Source organism: Recurvomyces mirabilis (genome assembly GCF_035927965.1).
Source record: "Recurvomyces mirabilis strain CCFEE 5264 chromosome Unknown scaffold_31, whole genome shotgun sequence".
In the NCBI taxonomy this organism is placed as follows: Eukaryota; Fungi; Ascomycota; class Dothideomycetes; order Mycosphaerellales; family Teratosphaeriaceae; genus Recurvomyces; species Recurvomyces mirabilis.
Genome location: NW_027041965.1, coordinates 1 through 19,335, shown reverse-complemented (window position 1 = coordinate 19,335; position 19,335 = coordinate 1). Strand labels below are relative to the sequence as shown.

The 19,335-nt window shown below is 53.7% G+C and overlaps 8 protein-coding genes across 8 annotated transcripts; 5 read left to right on the top strand and 3 right to left on the bottom strand.

Annotated features, from left to right (window-relative positions):
• Positions 1 to 83: 83 nt before the first annotated feature.
• LTS14_009356 (uncharacterized protein) lies at positions 84 to 2,923 on the bottom strand (the record flags this gene model as incomplete). Its single annotated transcript, XM_064842038.1, has 4 exons — positions 84 to 491; positions 542 to 1,908; positions 2,044 to 2,430; positions 2,509 to 2,923. The coding sequence occupies 4 exons, from the start codon at positions 2,921 to 2,923 to the stop codon at positions 84 to 86; spliced, it is 2,577 nt and encodes an 858-aa protein (XP_064690246.1).
• A 1,048-nt stretch (positions 2,924 to 3,971) lies between these two features.
• On the top strand, positions 3,972 to 5,945 carry LTS14_009355 (uncharacterized protein; the record flags this gene model as incomplete). The annotated part of the gene is made up of 1 exon (XM_064842037.1): positions 3,972 to 5,945. The coding sequence occupies one exon, from the start codon at positions 3,972 to 3,974 to the stop codon at positions 5,943 to 5,945; it is 1,974 nt and encodes a 657-aa protein (XP_064690245.1).
• A 398-nt stretch (positions 5,946 to 6,343) lies between these two features.
• On the bottom strand, positions 6,344 to 8,078 carry LTS14_009354 (uncharacterized protein; the record flags this gene model as incomplete). The annotated part of the gene is made up of 2 exons (XM_064842036.1): positions 6,344 to 7,981; positions 8,043 to 8,078. 2 exons carry the CDS (start codon positions 8,076 to 8,078, stop codon positions 6,344 to 6,346), a joined length of 1,674 nt encoding a protein of 557 aa, XP_064690244.1.
• A 606-nt stretch (positions 8,079 to 8,684) lies between these two features.
• On the top strand, positions 8,685 to 10,250 carry LTS14_009353 (uncharacterized protein; the record flags this gene model as incomplete). Its single annotated transcript, XM_064842035.1, has 1 exon — positions 8,685 to 10,250. One exon carries the CDS (start codon positions 8,685 to 8,687, stop codon positions 10,248 to 10,250), a length of 1,566 nt encoding a protein of 521 aa, XP_064690243.1.
• An 816-nt stretch (positions 10,251 to 11,066) lies between these two features.
• Positions 11,067 to 11,701, top strand: LTS14_009352 (uncharacterized protein; the record flags this gene model as incomplete). The annotated part of the gene is made up of 3 exons (XM_064842034.1): positions 11,067 to 11,069; positions 11,140 to 11,535; positions 11,588 to 11,701. 3 exons carry the CDS (start codon positions 11,067 to 11,069, stop codon positions 11,699 to 11,701), a joined length of 513 nt encoding a protein of 170 aa, XP_064690242.1.
• Positions 11,702 to 12,296: 595 nt separating this feature from the next.
• On the top strand, positions 12,297 to 14,096 carry LTS14_009351 (uncharacterized protein; the record flags this gene model as incomplete). Its single annotated transcript, XM_064842033.1, has 1 exon — positions 12,297 to 14,096. The coding sequence occupies one exon, from the start codon at positions 12,297 to 12,299 to the stop codon at positions 14,094 to 14,096; it is 1,800 nt and encodes a 599-aa protein (XP_064690241.1).
• Positions 14,097 to 14,177: 81 nt separating this feature from the next.
• Positions 14,178 to 16,520, bottom strand: DPB2 (DNA-directed DNA polymerase epsilon, subunit B; the record flags this gene model as incomplete). Its single annotated transcript, XM_064842032.1, has 1 exon — positions 14,178 to 16,520. One exon carries the CDS (start codon positions 16,518 to 16,520, stop codon positions 14,178 to 14,180), a length of 2,343 nt encoding a protein of 780 aa, XP_064690240.1.
• Positions 16,521 to 16,899: 379 nt separating this feature from the next.
• Positions 16,900 to 19,290, top strand: RAD3 (TFIIH/NER complex ATP-dependent 5'-3' DNA helicase subunit; the record flags this gene model as incomplete). Its single annotated transcript, XM_064842031.1, has 1 exon — positions 16,900 to 19,290. One exon carries the CDS (start codon positions 16,900 to 16,902, stop codon positions 19,288 to 19,290), a length of 2,391 nt encoding a protein of 796 aa, XP_064690239.1.
• Between the last annotated feature and the right edge of the window lie 45 nt (positions 19,291 to 19,335).

Sequence of the window (19,335 nt, the reverse complement as noted above, 5' to 3'; positions counted from 1 at the left end):
TCAATCAAGCCATAAGCAGACTCACTATCGACTGTGCAGTAGCGCAATATCGTCGTGTGACTTTCCTCACCACGCAGGCCTTGTCAGTCCAGCCCTAAGCTATATCGTTTCGTGAAGAACCTCAACTGCAACGCCACTAGAATGACAGGTAGCACACTGACAATCTCCCCAAGCCCAGCATACTGCGGCGCGATACGTGCGTGTATGAAAGCTCCCCCAGCCAGTAGTATCGCAAACAGATTGTAAACGAACGACCATGCGAAGTTGAGGTACACGCGGCGCATCGCCGCATGCGAGAGGTCTAGCAGCACAAGCAAGCCAATGAGGGAAGGTCGCAGGAGCACAACATCCGCAGCCGTCTGCGCGATTTCACTGCCATTGCTCATGTGAACGCCAATGTCGGCCAGAGCAAGCGCGACGGCGTCGTTCGTGCCATCGCCGCAGAAAACAATGCGGTCACGCTTTCCCCTTGCGAGATCCTTAAGGTAGCTCTGTTTGTCCGCAGGCGAGCAGCGGGACCGCACATTGCTTGGAGGAATACCAAGTTGGGCGGCGAGCAGGCTGCGTCGTCACCGCTGAGGATCGAGATGGCGATCTGGCGATTCTTAAGCTCCGCTAGGACGAGATTGGTCTCGGGACGCACACGGTCTGACAGGCCGAAGATGCACATAGGGTTGTGCTTAATGGTGACGCAGAAGACCGTCAAGCCTTTTCGGAGAAGACGTTGGACTTCCGACACCTCTTCAAGAGATAGAAAGCGAGACTTGCCACAGCGCACTTGAGTGCCGCTGTAAGTGCCTTCGATCCCTTTGCCAGCAATCGATCGCACGTCTTTCAGAACCGCGGCTCGAACGACTTTGGCTTCTAGGTGAGACTTGATAGCCGCCGAGACAGGGTGCTTGCTGATACTCACCAGGCCAAGTGTGACAGACCAGGCGATTTGTTCCTCCGGCGCCAGGATGGCCTCATTCACGACCTGGAGTTTGCCTTCCGTAAGAGTGCCGGTCTTGTCGAAGACCACATGTGAGACTCTGCGGCCTTTCTCGAAAGCAGTAGCCGACTTGACGATGATTCCGTGCTTCGCAGCCACGCCGCCGCCAACCAGAATGACCATTGGGACGCAGAGGCCAATGGCACACGGGCAGGAAACGATAAGCACGGATATGCCGTAAGTGATCGCGTGGACGATCGAAGTGCCCGCGCCTTGGTGGTGAATGGCGATTCCTATGGCGATCCAGACCAAGAAAGTCACCGCGACAAGGATGAGGATGATGGGCACGAACCAGCTCGCAACGAGATCAACTAGTTCCTGCGTTCTTGCCTTTACGAACTTGGCCTCGTCTACCATCGCTGCGATCGTGCTGATAGTATTGTCTCCGGGTAGCCTCGTGAGGCGAATGATTATGACGCCAGATCCATTGATAGAGCCGGCGATAACTGGTGCGCCGGGACGCTTCTCGACAGGCAGGGCCTCTCCCGTCACCATACTTTCATCCACTTCGGTTACGCCCGTGACAACGGCGCCGTCAGTCGTGATTCGCGAGTCAGGTCCCACACTAAGAAGATCGCCATATTGCAGGAGGCGCGCATCTATTTCCCGTGGGTTGCCACCGTCTCGATCGCACATTACCGCCCTGTGGTGTTGGAGTGATCGGACAGAAACAGTTTCCACTGCTCTTTGCCTGGCGAAAGCGCTGACTAATCGGCCAAGCATGATCAACGTGACCAGCAATGTGCTCGTCTCGAAGAAGTCTCCCACAGGGAACGGGCGGCCGCCAGCCTCGAACACGAAAGAGAGGACCGAGCAAAGGTAGGCGGTCGTGGTGCTGAGCACAAGGAGGAGATCCATCTCCATTACTCTTGTAAACACCAGCGCTTTCAGATCGCTGACGTATAATTGGCCGGCAACTAGAAATTGTACAGCCGTAGCAAGGGCCAGCGATACAGCACCGTAAACGACCGGACGGGGGTGTAAAGGAGCCCAGGCTAACACAAGAACAGGTATTGTAAGGACTACGGAGAGCAGTGTAACCCAAGCCGTACGGCGAATGTGTTTCTGTCCCGTCTCAAGGTTAGAACTTGCCCGATGTGCAGAAAGCTCTAGTACGCTTCCAAAGGCAGTCTCAAGAATCGCTCGTGCTCCGATGACATTCGGATCAAAAGTCACGCGGATTTCGTGAGGACCGAGGACGCTGATCAAGGTAATCCCGACTGGATACTTGTGCTCAACAAAGGCCTTTGCATCGCCATCGACCATCACGTCCAGAGACTGCCCGGTACTGCTCGAGCGCTGGCAAGAGAACCCGGTCGCCCTTTCGACGGCTTTGACAAGTTCATCAACCTGGCAGGCTTGCTCATCGAGATCAAATTGCGCCTGCGACAATACCAAGCTGGTGTGAAGGTTGCCGACGCCGCGGATTTCATGCAAGGCTTTTTAAAGCTTTGTTTCGCAGCCGGTACATGTCAAGCCTTGAACAGATAGAGACACATGTTCCCTGAATGAGGGACCTTTCTCAACATCAGGACCGACATCGCTTCCTCTCTTCGGTCTTGAGGTGGAGCTGTCCGACTTCCGGCAACAATCGTCGCCTGAAGGCTCTTCAACGATGGCGCTCCTGGATTTGGCATAACAAGCCTTGGGTTTGGTTGTACTGCGTCCGTCGGGCTCACGCCAGCTTGTCTTGTGAGGCGACGTGACTGCTGGATCATATGGAGAGCCACATGTATCTGGGATAGTGGTCCGTACGTCTTCGTCGCACAGAGCTCGCTTCTCACACGTCCCAAGTTTCTTCTCAGTGCGGACATCTCGACTAGTCGTCTGAAACCGCTCTAACTTGTCGTCTGTCGTTCTGTCATTGCGCTTACCTTCATCAAAATTTGGAGACGACATCGTCTTCTCGGGCCTTTCTTGTTTCCCAGGCATGACGGGGGAGGAGGACTTCGCGCCCGTCACGGTAGGTTTCTTGCAGCAGGGTTCGAGGTTACGGGACGTGAGCTCCCTGCAAATGCAACCAACGCTATTCAAGATGTGCGCGAAGGTCCTCTGGGTCTTTGTGGCGTGCTCGCTACAGGCGCCGCGTTTACGCTTACCAAAAGATGATGATGAGGTCGCATCCTCGCTGCTGCATCCAGGCTTCTCTGCGCCGCACTCCGAGATGCAGTCGCGTTCGGCGATGACCTGGAGACAGCTCGCTGTGGGCTGAGTATCAGCAGAGCGGCCACATAGGCCTCTCGCATAATGAGCCTACCGTCACAGCATGGTGCCGCGGCTGAGGCATGGTGGTTACTGTCACAGACTCGGCACGAAGCTACCGCTGCCTCGCTCGTCATGACCGGTCTGCAGTACTTGTGTACGCTGGAAGGTCGTTGCCATGTATTTCGCAAGTGCTTGCTGCCGGCGGCCTACAGATGATGGCCTGGGTCACTCCATCGACACCGTTCCCATGTCGGTCAAGCTATCAGGCAAGCTTACTATCAACCGTGCAGTAGCATGAAACTGTCGTATGACTTGCTGCGAACCGCTGGCCTGCAAACAGCTGCACAGCCACAAACAGGCCGCTGAACATCCCTGCAGCTACGTAGTGGCGCCCCACAGCACATGTCTTGGGCGGCAGTGAAGTGCTCCGAGAAGAGGTTTGACTACTAAGAGACGGTGGTTGAAGATATAGTGAATGAAAACTTGATCGCAGACTCTATCACCGTCGACATTTCCTGCTTGTGTCACCGATACGAAACTGTTTGCCTCCTCAGCACCACGCCCATACCCTGACCAGCTACGTCAGCCCTATATGAGCCGTGGGTGATTGCGGCCGGGTCTCCAGTCAGGCGCAAGACTATTTCTCCCACCGCGATCCACTTGGCGGAAGCTGTTGTAGAAATACTGCAGGACAACTCGAGCTCAAACATCGCACCTTCGCAACTACTGAGTCAACCCGTACCGCGGCCTTTGCGCCGCTCAGCAGATTACCATCATGGACGAGCAGAGTCGACTACGCCGAAAGGACACCACGAAAGGCGCTCCTTTGCGCATACTATCACTGGATGGCGGCGGAATCCGAGGCTACTCGATGCTCATCATCTTACAAGAGCTCATGCACAGGACTTTCGTGGAGATTGAAGGAAGAGCGCCCAAGCGACACGAGATCCCGAAGCCATGCGACTACTTCGACCTGATTGCGGGGACTGGAACGGGTGGTCTCATAGCCATAATGCTTGGGAGGCTGCGGCTGGATCTAGACACCTGCAAGGAAGTGTACGTGAGGATGACGAGGAGAGTGTTCGAGACGGACAAGACATTCGCAGGCATCCCATATAAGAGCACGATGTTCAAGGCTAGTATGCTGGAAGAGGCGATCAAGCAGTGCGTACGGGAGCATACAATATTCGAGGACGAAGGGAATGATAGTCTTGCGAACGCAGTGCCCATGTCGGATCTGGCAGGTAGGAGCAGCACAGATACGAACGGATTGCCGCAACGAACACTCAGTCAGAACAGTCGATACAGTCAGATTGGCATGAGTCCAATCAGCTCGCGTGTAGGGCCTGGCTTTGGCTCGCTGAAGTCTGGCAACCCTAACACTCAGCTGTACGACATCCGAGAGAACCGTACGAAGACTGGAGTGACTGCAGTACTGAAAGGCACAAATCAGACGACGATGTTGCGGTCGTACGACTCGCGAAAGGAACCAGCACCAGACGTCAAGTGCACAATCTGGGAAGCTGGACGAGCCACTTCCGCGATAGCCATGGCGTTCAAGCCGATCCAGATAGGCCAGTCGGTGTATCTAGACGAAGGTCCGGGTAAATACAATCCTTCACCTATGGTATTGGATGAGGCAGCGTTGAACGAATGGCCTGGTCGTGAAATCGGTGTGTTTGTAAGCATTGGCACGGGCAAAGCGCCAGCATCACAAGATTCGCATGAGTGGTGGGAAGGCCTGCTTGGTGGCAGTATGAGTGACTTTGCGGAAGCTCGGAGAAGATTGATCAGGAAGCTACAAGGATGTGAAGAGACACATCAGCACATGGTCAGAGAGTATCTCTCTTCTCGACAAGTGAACGTGGACAACTACTACCGCCTCAATGTCGAAGTTGGCGTCGGCGAATTTGGTATGAACGAATGGGCACGATTGTCAGAAGTTAGTACGAACACCCGAAGCTACCTCTCGAAGCGTGACGTGGAAGGGATGAACCAAAGTATTGCAGCGAAGATGGCTAAGATACACTTCGCAAAAGTGCGACACGAACGTGCTGAAGCACGAAAGGCGGCCGGTGGAAACCCTGCAGCAGACCGCGAGAGCTGGCAGAATCCATGGGATCGACCACTGCCGACTGCTCCAGCAGTATCGAATCCTATGGCAGTCGAGCTACCGGCCGACGACGGCTACTACCAGACTCAGGCATTCCGACCTGGATCAGGACAGTATGAGCACCGACCGAGTATAGCCGATCAGAAATACTATGTCCCGCCAGATGCACGAGGCTCGACAGAGCATCGCCCGAGCGTGACCGATCAGAAATATGTGGTCACGCCAGACGACGGCTACTCACAACCACAATCGTACGACCTACCTCGCACACCATCACAACGGGCCGCCCAACCTTATGGTGCGCAGCCGTCACCACTCTCACCACACTTCCCAAACAACGGCCCCTCACCACGCCATAGCCACGACAATGGCGATCGACGATCACCACCATCAGGTCAACCGCCATACTCGGCCCCAGCACCACCACTACCACCAAAGACACCTCTGCCATATCCGGACCAGCAGATGCAGTCCCCCACATCGCCACAGACACTACAGTATCAGAACTACAACGGTGGCGGAGGACCGAGGACTTTCATGAACATGGGTGATCTGGGTAGACGACTACCGTATCCAGATGCGGAGGGTCCGCCACCACCGGTGAATACTGCGAGTAAGCCTACGCTTTCGAGATGATGATGCTTGGATCGATCACGACAGAATGTTGGTGGGGTTGGGTAGGAGAGCGGGGCTGGCGCATGGAGTAGTCAGTGGGCAGGGTTTCGAAGGACAAAATACCCTCTTGGCTGTAATGCATAGATGTATGAATGACGACTTCAGTGTATCAACCTGTCCTGTACCTTGGTGGACCAAGTCAGTGCGTCTCACTGGACGCCTCGACCTAGCACGTGTACTTTCTTGGCTCGCCCTCCCTCTGTGCCCCAACTCGCTTTACATCAACACTCACCGGTACGAGCAAAAGAATGAAGGGCGCCAGATAGACCTCAAGGCTTTGCACTAGCGCACGAGACAAACCCCATAAGCACTGGGCATGATAAAGGCTCGGTACGCTCGATTTATAGCAGTAAATAACACTACGCCTTGAACCTCCCCTCAAACCCTGGCCTCTTCCCGCCCTTCTTCGCCCCGCCTTTCTGGGGCCCCTTCTTTCCTCCTTTATTCCCACCCTTGTCCTCCTTCCGCTTCGCCAAATTCGCCTCTCGCTTCTTCTGCTTCATCTCCCTTCCCTTAACAACATTCTCCTCCCGCTCCTGCCAAGCCTTCTCGCTTTTCGACTTGCCCTTCTCCTTCCTCTTCAACGCCTTCTTGAGCAGACTCGTGTCGTCTCGGACTCTCTCGCCGTGAGCGCGTTTCTTGGCGTTGAGCCACATGTCTTTGTCGGCGATGTCTGCGCGTTTCTCCGCGTCGAGCCCGGAAATGCGGGCTTGTTTCTTTTGGGCGGCTTCGAGGGCTGTACGGGGGTCTTGGGGTCCTTTCTTCTTTCGCGGGTCAGCGAGGGTGCTCATTGTGGGATCTGCGGAAGTACCGTCTTCGAAGGCAAGGCGGGAGAAGGAGAAGTTGTTTTCTTGAGTTCGTGGGCTGAACATGTCCATGGACATTGGGCTGCCTGAGCCTCGTAGCTGCTCCTCTCGTTTCCACTGCTCATCATCTTTCGCTTGTCGTCTTTGCTCTTTCTTGGCTGCTTTGCGCTGCTCCTCCTTCTTCCGCCGTTGCTCGAGAAGGTCTTGTCGGCTCTTGGCTGGCTTGCCTTCTGGTCCGTCCGCTTTTCGTCGTGCCCGCAGCTCTTCTATTCGCTGTCGTAGACGCTCTTGGAGTTGTGCCTGGTCGATGTTTGGTAGTTGGATCTTCGGTGATGATGTGCCAGATGTGGGGTCGCTCTTCTTTATTGCAGCCTGTGCGGCAGTTGTGTCTACTGTAGGCTTTGCTGGTTTCGTTGTCGCAGACTGCTTCGTCTGTTCTGGAAGTGATGGCGGTACTATCGAGGATGATGAAGATGCTGCAGAGTGGTTGGTGGCGACGTCAAAAGCTGGGCTGTCGACGGCTGCTGTTGAGGGAGCTGACGAAGCCTCGGACCCCACAACACTATGCGCGTCGTCCATGAGTGTATCCTCTCCAAGATTTGTGTCGTCCTCAGCAAGACCTGAGGCATCAAAGCCGTCCAGCTCGCCGCCATTGTTGTGCGCAACCACTGTATCATCTTCATCATACTGATCATCGTCCTCGTCGAGCTTTGCTTCCGCCTCTCGCTTTTCTGCAAGTGCTTCATCCAGGTCTTGATCTTGCTTGGCGGCCTTCTTAGCATCCGCTTTCACCTTCTTCCGCTCCATCTTCTCCTTCTTCACCTGCCGCTTCTCCTTCCGCCGCTCTGCCTTCTGCCGCCTCCTCGCCCCCTCGTCGTGCTCCACTTTAGGCTTCTTCACCGTCTTCTCTTCCGCATCCTCGCCACCCACCCCGCCTTCCTCTCCGCCTTCCTCGCCAAGCTCGCGCTTCCGCTTCCGCTCGTGCTCCTTCATGACATCCAGAGCGCTCTTCTGATTTGCCGGATCGAGCTTGGCCTTCTTCGCCGCTCGCTTCTGCTCCTTGGTCTGCTTCTTGCGGTTCCATTGCTCGCTCGGCTCCAGTCCATCGTCTATCTGGCTTCCAAAGTACTCACGTGCGGGCGCCAGAGCCATCAACGATTCGAAGGCCTTGGCATGTTTCTGGAGGCGTTGCTGTCGAGATGGTCAGTCATGTAGATGTAGATGTAGATGTTTTGATCGTCAACTATCGTACCTCGATCGTCTCGGGTACTTCTATCTCTTCCGTCATGTTGCCGGCCGGTAAGGATGGTATAGAAGGGAGGAAGGAGAGCGACATGCGGTGGATAACTTCTGCATCGGCGAAACAGACTCGCAGCAGAGGAAATGCGAAATCTTGGCGCTTCTGCCGAAACTCTAGACTTAGCGGGGTCTAGCGCCCGCACTGTACATGAATGATGAGATGTGTGAAAGTGAAGCACTTTGTCTTCTTTTTCTGTTTCTTCGCTACAACACATATCTACCATACTGCTTGACTCCCTGGTGTAGACGAGGTAAGAGTTAGCGTTTCGTGAGGCAAGCTTCTTCATTGCCTTGCCGCCAAATATCTGCTGTGCACGGACAGCGTAGTGGCGACAAGGATAAATGGCAATGACCAGGTACAGCCACAGTCTGCACGTAATCTATGTTTGCTCCTCCAGCATCACAGTTGTACAGCCTCTGATGATACACGATCGCTATGAGCGGATTAGGATGTGGCCAAGAGGCTTGTATGCTGATATTGCGTAGAAGAAAACTGCGGCCTCGACCAGCAAAATGCGTCTGCCTGGATGAAAGTCAACGCTCAGCCACAACGAATACATAACACGGGCTCAGGCAATAACTCGGTGAAGCAGCCATGGCATACAGTACAGATTCGATAGTAGAGGCCACATCGCTGTCGGCCATTACGGCAATCGCATCAAATCCACCGCAACAGCCGAGCACGTCGAATCAAGATCTTCGACAACCTCTTGTCTTGTATATCGCCCGAGTACCAGGAAGCAGAGATGTGTTCCTGACGCCACTGAAGCCACGCGAGAAGGTCGTTTCCGCTGAGGACGTGGAAAGCTCGTTGTACTACGTCCATATCCACAACGAGGCCGACCATGAGATACTGGAACAGCCGAGACGGACATCTGCAGACGTCGATGCATCACAGCTTGCTCCGATTGCCGAGCAACCAGTAAGAAATCAGCCACCAGTATTACCTCCGAGACGCAAAGTACCCGGCTCAGCTCTGCCATTTCCAGTCAATGATCAAATGCCTGGAGCTGCCACTCAGCGCCTATCCTCGCAGCCATCACAGCGCATCTCCCGAAAATTCGTCAACGTCACTAGCTACGACGATAGACCACCGCCTGTGCCTCCGCATGTGAATCTTCCTATCATCCCATCACGGCCGTTGCCCAGACCACGAGCTGATCAAGTACGGCGGCCATCGCTCCACGATGAGAACAAGCGACTACTGCGCCATGCGGATCATAGTGAAGACAACAATCCGTATTTTAGACAGTACGAGCCAGAAGTCAAAGCAGACTCCGACACTCCTGATATCACTCCTGGCTCTTTGACACTGATCAGACGAGATCCTGCTTTGGGTGAGCAATGGAATGTCGCTTCTATTCATGACCCATCGGTGTACGAGGTCTGCTCGCCTACATTGCTTGTACCAGGAGCAGCCAAACGTATCAAGCGAGGTGGCGCTCCTGTATACCTGGACATCAGCAACCCAGGCTACGCCCAGTTCATCGACAAAGATCGTCCCGAATCTCGCATAAGCACATCCACGCAATCCTCCGACAGCGAGCCTCCACCAGAAGGTGTCTTCCGAAGGCGTCTCCATATGCCAGGTTCACGTTTCGGCGAACATGCATACGGCCATGGCAGGGCGAAGTCGACGGAGTACACTCCTATCCATGGTGATGTGAAAAGTTTGTTACGTAATCGCCTCTCAGTCGATATAAGTAGCACGAGCCTAACAACAATGGACAAACGGCACAAAAGCTACACCTTCACCAGCCCCTGGGATGGTAGATGCGAGTTCAACACCGGCGCCACAGGCAAGAGTCTCAAATGCCGCCACACCCACTCCGGCAATACGACTGAGGTCAGCGAACTCCGCTTCAACCTTCCCAACTCGAGTAAAACTACGTCTACTCCGCTCGCGGAAAAGCGGGCATCGTACTTCTCAAGACATACACGCCACGATAGCTGGGATGGCGGGGTGTCACCGGGTTTTGTGCTGAATGATGATGGGAAAGTGGATCTGACGCTTGGGCAGGAGAAGGCGGGGGGTGGGTTTGGGGGTAAGCAGGTCAAGTTGGGGAAGCTGATTATTGAGTCGGAGGGACTGGCGATGCTGGATTTGCTGGTGGCGGCTAATGTTGGGTTGTGGTGGAGGGCTTATGAGAGGAATGCGTGATTTATGGATGCCGCCGGCTTTGGGATTTGATCGGAAGCAGTCAGGCGGTCGGTGGGAAATATGTTTGCTTTACTGTTGATATTTTGAGGGACATCAAGCCTCATAAAGGGCTGGACTGGAGGCGCCTGTTACTCTGATCCGAGAGCCGTTGGGATGCGTCCGCGCTCAAGACACTGTACATGCAGAAACGCTGACTGATTGATTAATTGGAGGTACACTGGCTCGATACTGAAAGTCCTTTTCGAGATCGTGCTCCCGGCCCTGAACAGACGGCAGGAGTTTGCTACATATTGCGTACACAAGGAGAGCGAAAGACTAGCCAGTGGCCAATGTACTTGCTTGCAACCGGAAATGCTTTGTGAGCTTCCTATTACCATTGGGTCGCAGATCTTCAAAACCTTGTGTGCACGGCAGGTTAATGCGACCATCTGGTGGAGCACATGCTTGCTCAACCTCGCTACTGCTTTGTGGAAACTCACATTAGAAAGGACCAGACGACAAAGGACCAGATGCCGCAGCCTGAACCTAACAAGACGTACTGTTCGCTCGAGAATGCTAGACCCACTCACCCAGCGCATGGAATCTCAACATAAGCCCGCCCCCTCCACTTGAATCGTACTGGTACATCTATCCTCCTCCACCCGACCGCGCTAGTGGTCTCCTTGGCGATCCACGCGCTGTTATGCGGAAGGTACGCTTTTCACACTAAGCCCTTTTCGTCACCATTCATCGAACGCAGGTATAAAGGTTTTCCTTCGCCAGCGGTTTGAGATATATACAACTACAATCATCTTGGTCTTTTGGTTAGTGTCAAAGATGGTAAGCAGTATCTCCTATTGACGTGGTGTGATATGATAGATATGATATAGATTGCTAACACTTATCACAGGCACAACCAAACGGCGCACACACGAACGGTGCCAACGACACACACGTCTCAGCCGCCGCTCTCACCACCGCTGCACCTGTAGCGGGTGGTTTACAGGCCTCCATGGCGCCAACGGCGTCCACCATTTCCGCGATGCCGCACACAAACGGCACTACCATCGCCTCGTCCGCCGCATCCACCAACGGCACAAGCATCCCACCCGCTGCTTCATTCCCGACAGCATCGTCCGCGCCATCAGTTGACACACAAACCGGCATGGCACCATCCTTGGGCTCGTCGCCTGAGAACGCACCACCGCCACCACCGGTCAACAGCCCGGCAACAGTGGCGCCAAACGCCGTCGACTCGATCACCACTCGCCTCGACACACTTCTTTCCGGTCCTGCTCCCGCTCCTGTACGTGAGACACCAGTCAATTGTAACGAGGCGATGCGTACAATGGCCACAGCGTATCAGCGTCTCGAGTTCGCCAACCTCAAACGCTTTGGTGGGCATCGGGGAGCTGACATTCGGTCGTGCGGAGTTTGCGGCGGCGATGCAGAAGGCGGTCGAGGATGCCTAGGCATCGACGAATCTACGGAGAAAGATAGAGTGAGAGCGGTCATTGTATCAGTAGCGTACGCATAGCAAAGGGGTTCCGGGATCGCATCTTGGGATTTTTATGTAGCATAACGCACTGTACACTTCACAAGACACCTAAAGATTACCTTGCTTTCTCATGTCTTGCTTCTGTACATAAGTCGAGCGTGTTGAGGCTGTAGAACAGTACATAGAGCCATCTACACCTGCTTATCTAACTCCTGACCATTTGCTCCACAGCCATAGGTTGATTTGAGGGTTGAGACTATCGTGGTACGCCAGCCACGGATACCGTGCTTACCTCCAGGAACTCCACACGCTATATAGATTGTCCTCTCAAGCATTGGACAGCTACTCCTTCATCTCTCCACCCCTCCCCAACGAACCTATAGCTCACCGCACCGTTCAAATATGTCTTTCGCATTAAACATCGTCTGATGAATCCCTCGTCCTTGACGTCCCTTCACTTTCGCTCGCTGACTTGTAGCACTGCACGCCTCCAGTCACATGCTCTCTACATATGCACACGGGAGCTTCTACACGAAATCAGCCCTGCTTGTCGAACACTTGCAATAGCAATGGAACTGACACCTGCGTTCGAGCCGCGAGATGCAGCCGCGGCAGCTGAAGCCTTGCGCCGCGCCTCTGCCATATCGTCTCATGACAACTTTAAGGAGGGATGGCGACTCTTTCGGGTTCTTATGCCCATCCACTCCGCCAACAATATAGCCTTCATGGATTTGGCGGCCAACGCCTTCCTCCTTTCAACCATCGGCATCCACTTCAACGCCGGCGACACCGTAATCTGGGCCGTGACAGCACAACTCATCGGCGCAGTCGTCGGGCAAGCATTGCTTGGCTATTTGAGTGACCTCTTCGGTCGTCGCAATATGCTGGTCATAGCGCTCGGAGTGCTTGTGGCTGGCTCTCTGGTTTCTGGTGTTTCCACCTACGCCACCAGCCAGGCAGTATTTATCTTTGGCCGTGTTCTCAGCGGGTTCGGAGACGGTACCATGGTCAATCTAATCAACGTTGCACAAAATGACTTTATGGCACCGAGGCTGAGGGAGCAGTTCCAAGGCCTTCAAGGTATTGGCGTGGGCCTGTGGAGCATAATCGGCGTGTTGATAGGAGCTACGTTGGCCATGAAAGACCAGAGGTACCCAGACTCCCATACAGGTTGGCCGATGTTCTACTACATTGTCGCTATTCTCGCACTGCTCATTGGCATCTGGCACTATTTCGAGCTCCCTGGCGCCCCTGATGAAGCCGGAAAGGAGGCCATCTGGGCACGCCTGAAAACAATCGACCGCATTGGCATGGGTCTCCTTATCGCAATGGTAGTCTTCATTTGCGTTGCTTCGGCACGAGACGACACCAGCGGATGCAGCCCAAGGAAGATTGCTCTGATCGTGCTCGCTGTGCTTTCGCTCCTTGCTTTCTGCTGCTGGGGTGTATATCAACGCCACGAGCTGCGTGGCATCAGGCCTATCGTGCCGTTCCGAATGTTCTCGAGGCGCAATATCTGGGTCATCTTTGCTCAGAGTCTCTGTTTCGGCATGGCATACTACAGCTTCCAGGTCTTCATGCCCATCTATTGGCTGATCGTCGAGGACAAGAGCTTACTCGAGAGTGCGACTCTGATGATCCCGTACTACGCCACTCACAGCGTCACTTCATCGTTGTCGCCCATACTACTAAAGATGTCGTACAAGGAAAGGGCGTCGAGTCCTGCCAGTTACAGATTTATCGCTACTATAGGCTTTACATTCTGGACGACAAGCTTGATCCTACTTGGCTGCATTCCTGAACAAGTTCATGTTGGCGTAGTTGAGCTGCTCGCAATCCTCGCCGGGGCAGGCACAGGCGTCATATTCCAGAACTCGATTCATGCGCTTGCCACCCAAGTAGACACCACTGACAGAGCAGTTACGATAGGCTCCCGGAACCTTATCCTACTGACTGGTGGCTCCGTGGGCACAGCTCTGTCCTCCACGATCGTGACCCTCGTGTGCGCCCGTGCTCTGCCAGATCCTTTGAAGCACTACGCCAGCCAGGCAATCAGCCGCGTTGATACTTTCGGCTTCGCTAAGGCGGATGTGCTTGCGTTGGATGTGGCACAAAGAGAAGGCATCAAGGCCGTTTTCATCTTCTGTGGAGCGCTGATTGGGATTTGTCTGCTGCTATGTCCTTTCGTCAAGTCGGAAGATAAGGCAGGGCTTGAAGCAGCCAGACGAAAGAGTAGTGGAGCATCGGCCGAAAATTATGTTGATATGGTGATGGCAGCAACAAAGACCAGTGAGGAAGTTGCCGTGGGTGGTCGAGAAAAAGATAGGCTGGAGGATGCGTCACATCCCGAGGTCGTCTATGGCGCTTGATGGACTTCCTCGTCGTTATGCAACAGTGTATCGTATCCTTATTCGTAGAAATGTATTACCACCCTAGGAGCTATGTTGGTGTCATCCAACCCAACTGTCCATCATCGTCCCTCGTTTCGAAAGCAAATCGTACTCGATCCATTGCACCTTCTTCCGCCTGCCACTTCCAGTCACGAGTCGGCCAGGATTCATCACATGGCAACCCTCAAAAGTCATTGCGAAAGGCTCACTCTCGGCGTCAGCTAATATGAGCGTATGCGGAAGCGGGTAAAGTGACAGTGAGCCAGCATAGTCCCAATGTACAGGTCGCGTACTCAGCGGGAACGGCGAAAGTGTTGACTGTGGTAAAAGAGAGAGAATGAGCTTCTTGGCTTCCTGAGTTATATAGTCTTCGGACGAGGCTGCCACATTGCTGCTCTGCGGCTCCGTACCCGGACGGGTGTCGTCCACATCCTCGGCGGTGGGTAGTGCGCCAGACATGACGATATCATCCATTCCAGTCTCTACTTCCACTTCCGCTCGCTGGCTCTCCGTTTCTTTCGTGGCCTGCCCTATACGAACAGCATTCCTCCTCAGTCGACCAGAGATATCGTCTCTCATTATCATCACCTCATGAGCCGGACCAAAGAAGCTGAGCTTAGTGGGGTTGCTAGTCCAGAAGACCTGTCTACTGACTTCTTCTTTGCTCAACCCTGCTTCTGTAAACGTGCGCTGAACTCTGCTTGTGAAGACATCAGGAACATTATCTCTAGGCACCGCTGTGCTGGCGCCAGCACCAAAGGCTGCTGGCCAGGGATCGTTGTCGCCAGGCACGAAGACCCAAGTGCTGTTCTTGAGAAGTGTAGGAAAGTCTCGAAGCACAGCAGCAAGCTCGTTGAATATCTCCTTGTACTCGACAGATCCAACACCTGCACTTGCCAATGCCGCTTGAGAGCAAAAATCGCCCATAATCAGAAATGCCAGAGGTTGCTCAATGTTGGCTGCGTACTGTTCAAGCACTTTTCGAAGAGCTGAAAGAGTCGAAGGATGATCAAGCGTCACCTTTGACATAACTACCATCTTCCTTCGCTGCTCGCTCGCAAATTCATTCTCCAGTCCAAGAAATCTCTGCTCGAGCCTTCGCATTCTGTCGCCGATCGCTCGTTCGGATCCTAGACCAAGGAAGTCTGTCCACCCGAAGCCGCCTCCGACTTCAGTCGCGTTCGTGCTCAGACCAAGACTGACGCTTCGCTTTTCTACTGGTGGGCCGCCGATGCTGAAGCCAAGGAATCTACCACCGATTGTGCCGCCAACACCACCAGTGTTGCCCAATCCGGCACTACCTGCACCTGCCCAGTCCTCTTCATACACTCCATCGACGAGGACGATCATGCCGGGACAAAAGTAAGCTGAGTCTTTGCCTTGCAAAGGTTGTGCGTGCTGGAGATTCAGGCTGATGCCGCCAGACAGGTCGTTGAGTGCCAAAGTGCCGGTCGGTGCGATCACTAGCATGCCAAGCAAAAGATGCGAAGTGCCTCCGCGACCTAGTAGATTCGCCACGGGTGTGATCTTGTAGAACTGTTGAGCGGTTGTCGTACTATCTGTCCGAGCGAGCGTTGCCCGATTCGAGGAGAATGACGGAGCTTGGAATGCTTCGTTTCGCAATAGTCGCTGGTAGATTATGTTGTACCGTTCTCGAAATAATGCTGTCTTGTGAGCAGGGGAAGGAAACAGAGATGGCGCGTTGCTGGGCTGAACAAAGTGCTTCTTGTCCATGTCATAGGTGAATCGAGGCTGTTCGTATGCCGAATGGACTTTGATCCAGGCTCTCGGATCTTTGCTCGCTTCATCGTGGTCTTCATCCTCGTCAACCTGCAGCTTGCTCATGCCAAAACTGCTATTCCTGTGGCTGTCCAGGCTTGGTCGTCTCGATGTATCCTCTGATAGGTCGACCGCACTATCGTTGCCAAAGGCAAAGCTGCTCTCCCTGCTCAGCTTGCTGCCACTCTTCGCCTGCCCGAGCCTTCCTCCACTCATGCAGGATTCGAGTGTTCTGAGTATAGTCTTCAGCCGCGTACCGTCCTCAACGATCACGCCACCACTCTCTGCTTTCCACAGCCTGGCAACCTCCTCGAGCACCTTCTCTCCAGTTCCTTCCTCCCGCCATCCTGTTCCACAATGCTTGCCAATGAACGATGCCAAGGCTTGGAGTGACGACGCGCTGAGCGTGAGATTGTGCTTCTTAGTGAACGTCCGGAAGGCGAGGGGTCGAATCTGCGGTGGCTCTAGCTTTACTGCGATTACTGCGTGCACCACAGGCTTGAACGCTGGCTGTACGAGTGGCCGTCCCTGCTCGGTTGGTAGAATAGGATGGACAGGTGTGCCAAAGGCTGGTGATGAGGACAGAGCAGCGATCTCGTCCAGTGGCCGCTGCAATGTCGCCATCGTCTTCGAGTGGTATAGCTTGTTCTCTACATGTATCGTCTCGAGAAGCTAAAGTGGAACGCGTGAAAGACGTGTCGCTGCTTAGTCACTCGAACGCGCCAACGCCACGCTAGTCAAACATATCGATCCCCTCTGGCTCAAGTGATGTACTACCATCATTTTCGAAACTTCACCTCAGCACAAGGTCATTGATCCGGGACCGGACAACTGTGGTGTTGGTGTACTTCTCCCTTGAGAGTTGGAGTGCGAATATAGAAGGCAACCAGCATGAGTCACGCCGCCTGACGACCAGTCTGCACTTCTTGCCACCACATAAGACAATCATATGGGAAACAGTTAATTGAGCCAGTGGAGGTGGTCAACACAGAGTATCAGCAAGATGAAGTTCATGATTGAGGATCTGCCAGTCCTCTTTCCGTATCCCAGGATCTATCCCGAGCAGTATGCCTACATGTGCGATCTCAAACGCACTCTGGACGCAGGCGGCCACTGCGTACTGGAGATGCCTTCAGGGACCGGCAAGACTGTGTCACTACTCTCACTCATCGTTGCGTACCAGCAATTCTACCCTGAGCACCGGAAACTCATCTACTGCTCTCGTACCATGTCTGAGATCGAGAAAGCGTTGGCTGAACTGAAAGCATTGATGAAATATCGTGCCGATCAGCTAGGCGAGGTCGAGGACTTCCGGGGTCTAGGTCTGACGAGTCGGAAGAACTTGTGCTTGCATCCGTCTGTGAAGCGGGAGAAGAGTGGTTCCGTGGTCGATGCGAGATGTCGGAGTCTCACTGCTGGCTTCGTCAAGGAGCAGAAAGATCGAGGCGAAGACGTTGATCTTTGCATCTACCACGACAACCTTGATCTGCTTGAGCCTCACAATTTGATACCACCTGGTGTATGGACGCTGGATGGCATGCTACGATATGGAGAGCAGCAGAAACAGTGTCCGTACTTTACCGCGAGAAGGATGATGCCCTTTTGCAACGTCATTATCTACTCTTACCATTATCTGCTCGATCCAAAGATTGCCGAACGGGTGTCAAGGGAGCTGTCGAAAGACTGCATCGTCGTGTTCGATGAGGCGCACAACATTGATAACGTTTGCATCGAATCGTTAAGTATTGACCTTACAGAAGAGTCGTTGCGGCGAGCTGGTCGTGGAGCTGCAAACCTCGAGCGCAAGATCACCGAGATGAAAGACACCGATGCTCAGAAGCTACAGAACGAGTACGCCAAACTTGTGGAGGGCCTGCGAGATGCCGATCAAGCGAGAGACGAGGAAGCGTTCATGTCAAATCCCGCCCTGCCTGATGATCTGCTGAAAGAAGCAATTCCTGGCAACATTCGACGGGCAGAGCACTTCACGGCATTCCTGAAACGATTTATCGAATATCTAAAGACTAGGATGAAAGTCCTGCATGTCATTTCAGAGACACCGCCATCCTTCTTGGCGCATCTGAAAGAGCTTACCTTTATTGAAAAGAAGCCACTAAGATTCTGCGCTGAGCGACTAACATCGCTCGTGCGCACGCTGGAGTTGACAAATATTGAGGACTACCAACCACTTCAAGAAGTAGCATCTTTTGCAACGTTAGTGGCAACCTACGAGACTGGCTTCCTCCTCATTCTCGAGCCCTTCGAGTCTGACACTGCGAGTGTTGCAAACCCGGTGCTACATTTCACATGTCTCGACGCCGCGATCGCGATCAAGCCTGTGTTCGACCGCTTCAGCTCCGTCATCATCACTTCTGGCACGATCTCACCGCTGGAAATGTATCCCAAGATGCTAGGCTTCAACTGCGTTGTACAGGAGTCATATGCTATGACGCTTGCTCGCCGCTCGTTCATGCCCATGATCGTCACAAGAGGTTCGGATCAAAGTCAGATGTCCACGGGCTTCCAGACTCGTGATGATCCGCAGGTCGTGCGGAATTATGGCAATCTCCTGATCGAGTTCTCCAAGCTTACACCAGATGGTATCGTGGTCTTCTTCCCGTCATACTTGTACATGGAACGAGTGATCTCGGCCTGGCAATCGATGGGGATCCTTGACTCGGTATGGAAGAGCAAGCTGATTCTGGTTGAAACGCCTGATAGCCAAGAAACATCCCTTGCTCTTGAAACATACCGTACAGCCTGCAGTAACGGTAGAGGTGCGATGCTGCTGTGTGTGGCACGTGGCAAGGTTTCCGAAGGTATCGATTTCGACCACCACTACGGCCGGACGGTGCTGTGTATAGGTGTACCGTTTCAGTACACTGAGTCTCGGATTCTGAAAGCCCGCCTAGAGTTCTTGAGAGAGACATACCGCATTCGGGAAAACGATTTCTTGTCCTTCGACGCCATGCGACATTGTGCTCAGTGCTTAGGCCGAGTCCTTCGAGGCAAAGACGACTATGGGATAATGGTCATGGCCGATAAGCGTTTCGCCAAGAAGCGATCCCAGCTTCCAAAATGGATATCCTCAGCCCTGCTCGAGTCCGACTCGCAGATGAGTGTCGATCAAGCCGTGGCGTCGGCGAAGAAGTTCCTGAAGACCATGAGTAAGCCTTTTCCTGCGAAGATGCAGGAGGGTATTTCGACGTGGAGTTATGAGGATCTGAGGAAGCATCAGAAGAAGATGGAGGCCGAGAAGCCCAGAATGGATGAGGATGGTGAGGAGATATCGTATGGACAGAGGGTGTTGGCTCAGGCGAGAGAAATGGAAGATGAGATGGATGTTGATGAGGATATGGATGCTGCAATGATGGAAGTTGAAGTTGGGCGATAGGCTGAGTAATCTAACGTACTGTCCTTTGCTGACCTGAGAAGTGTC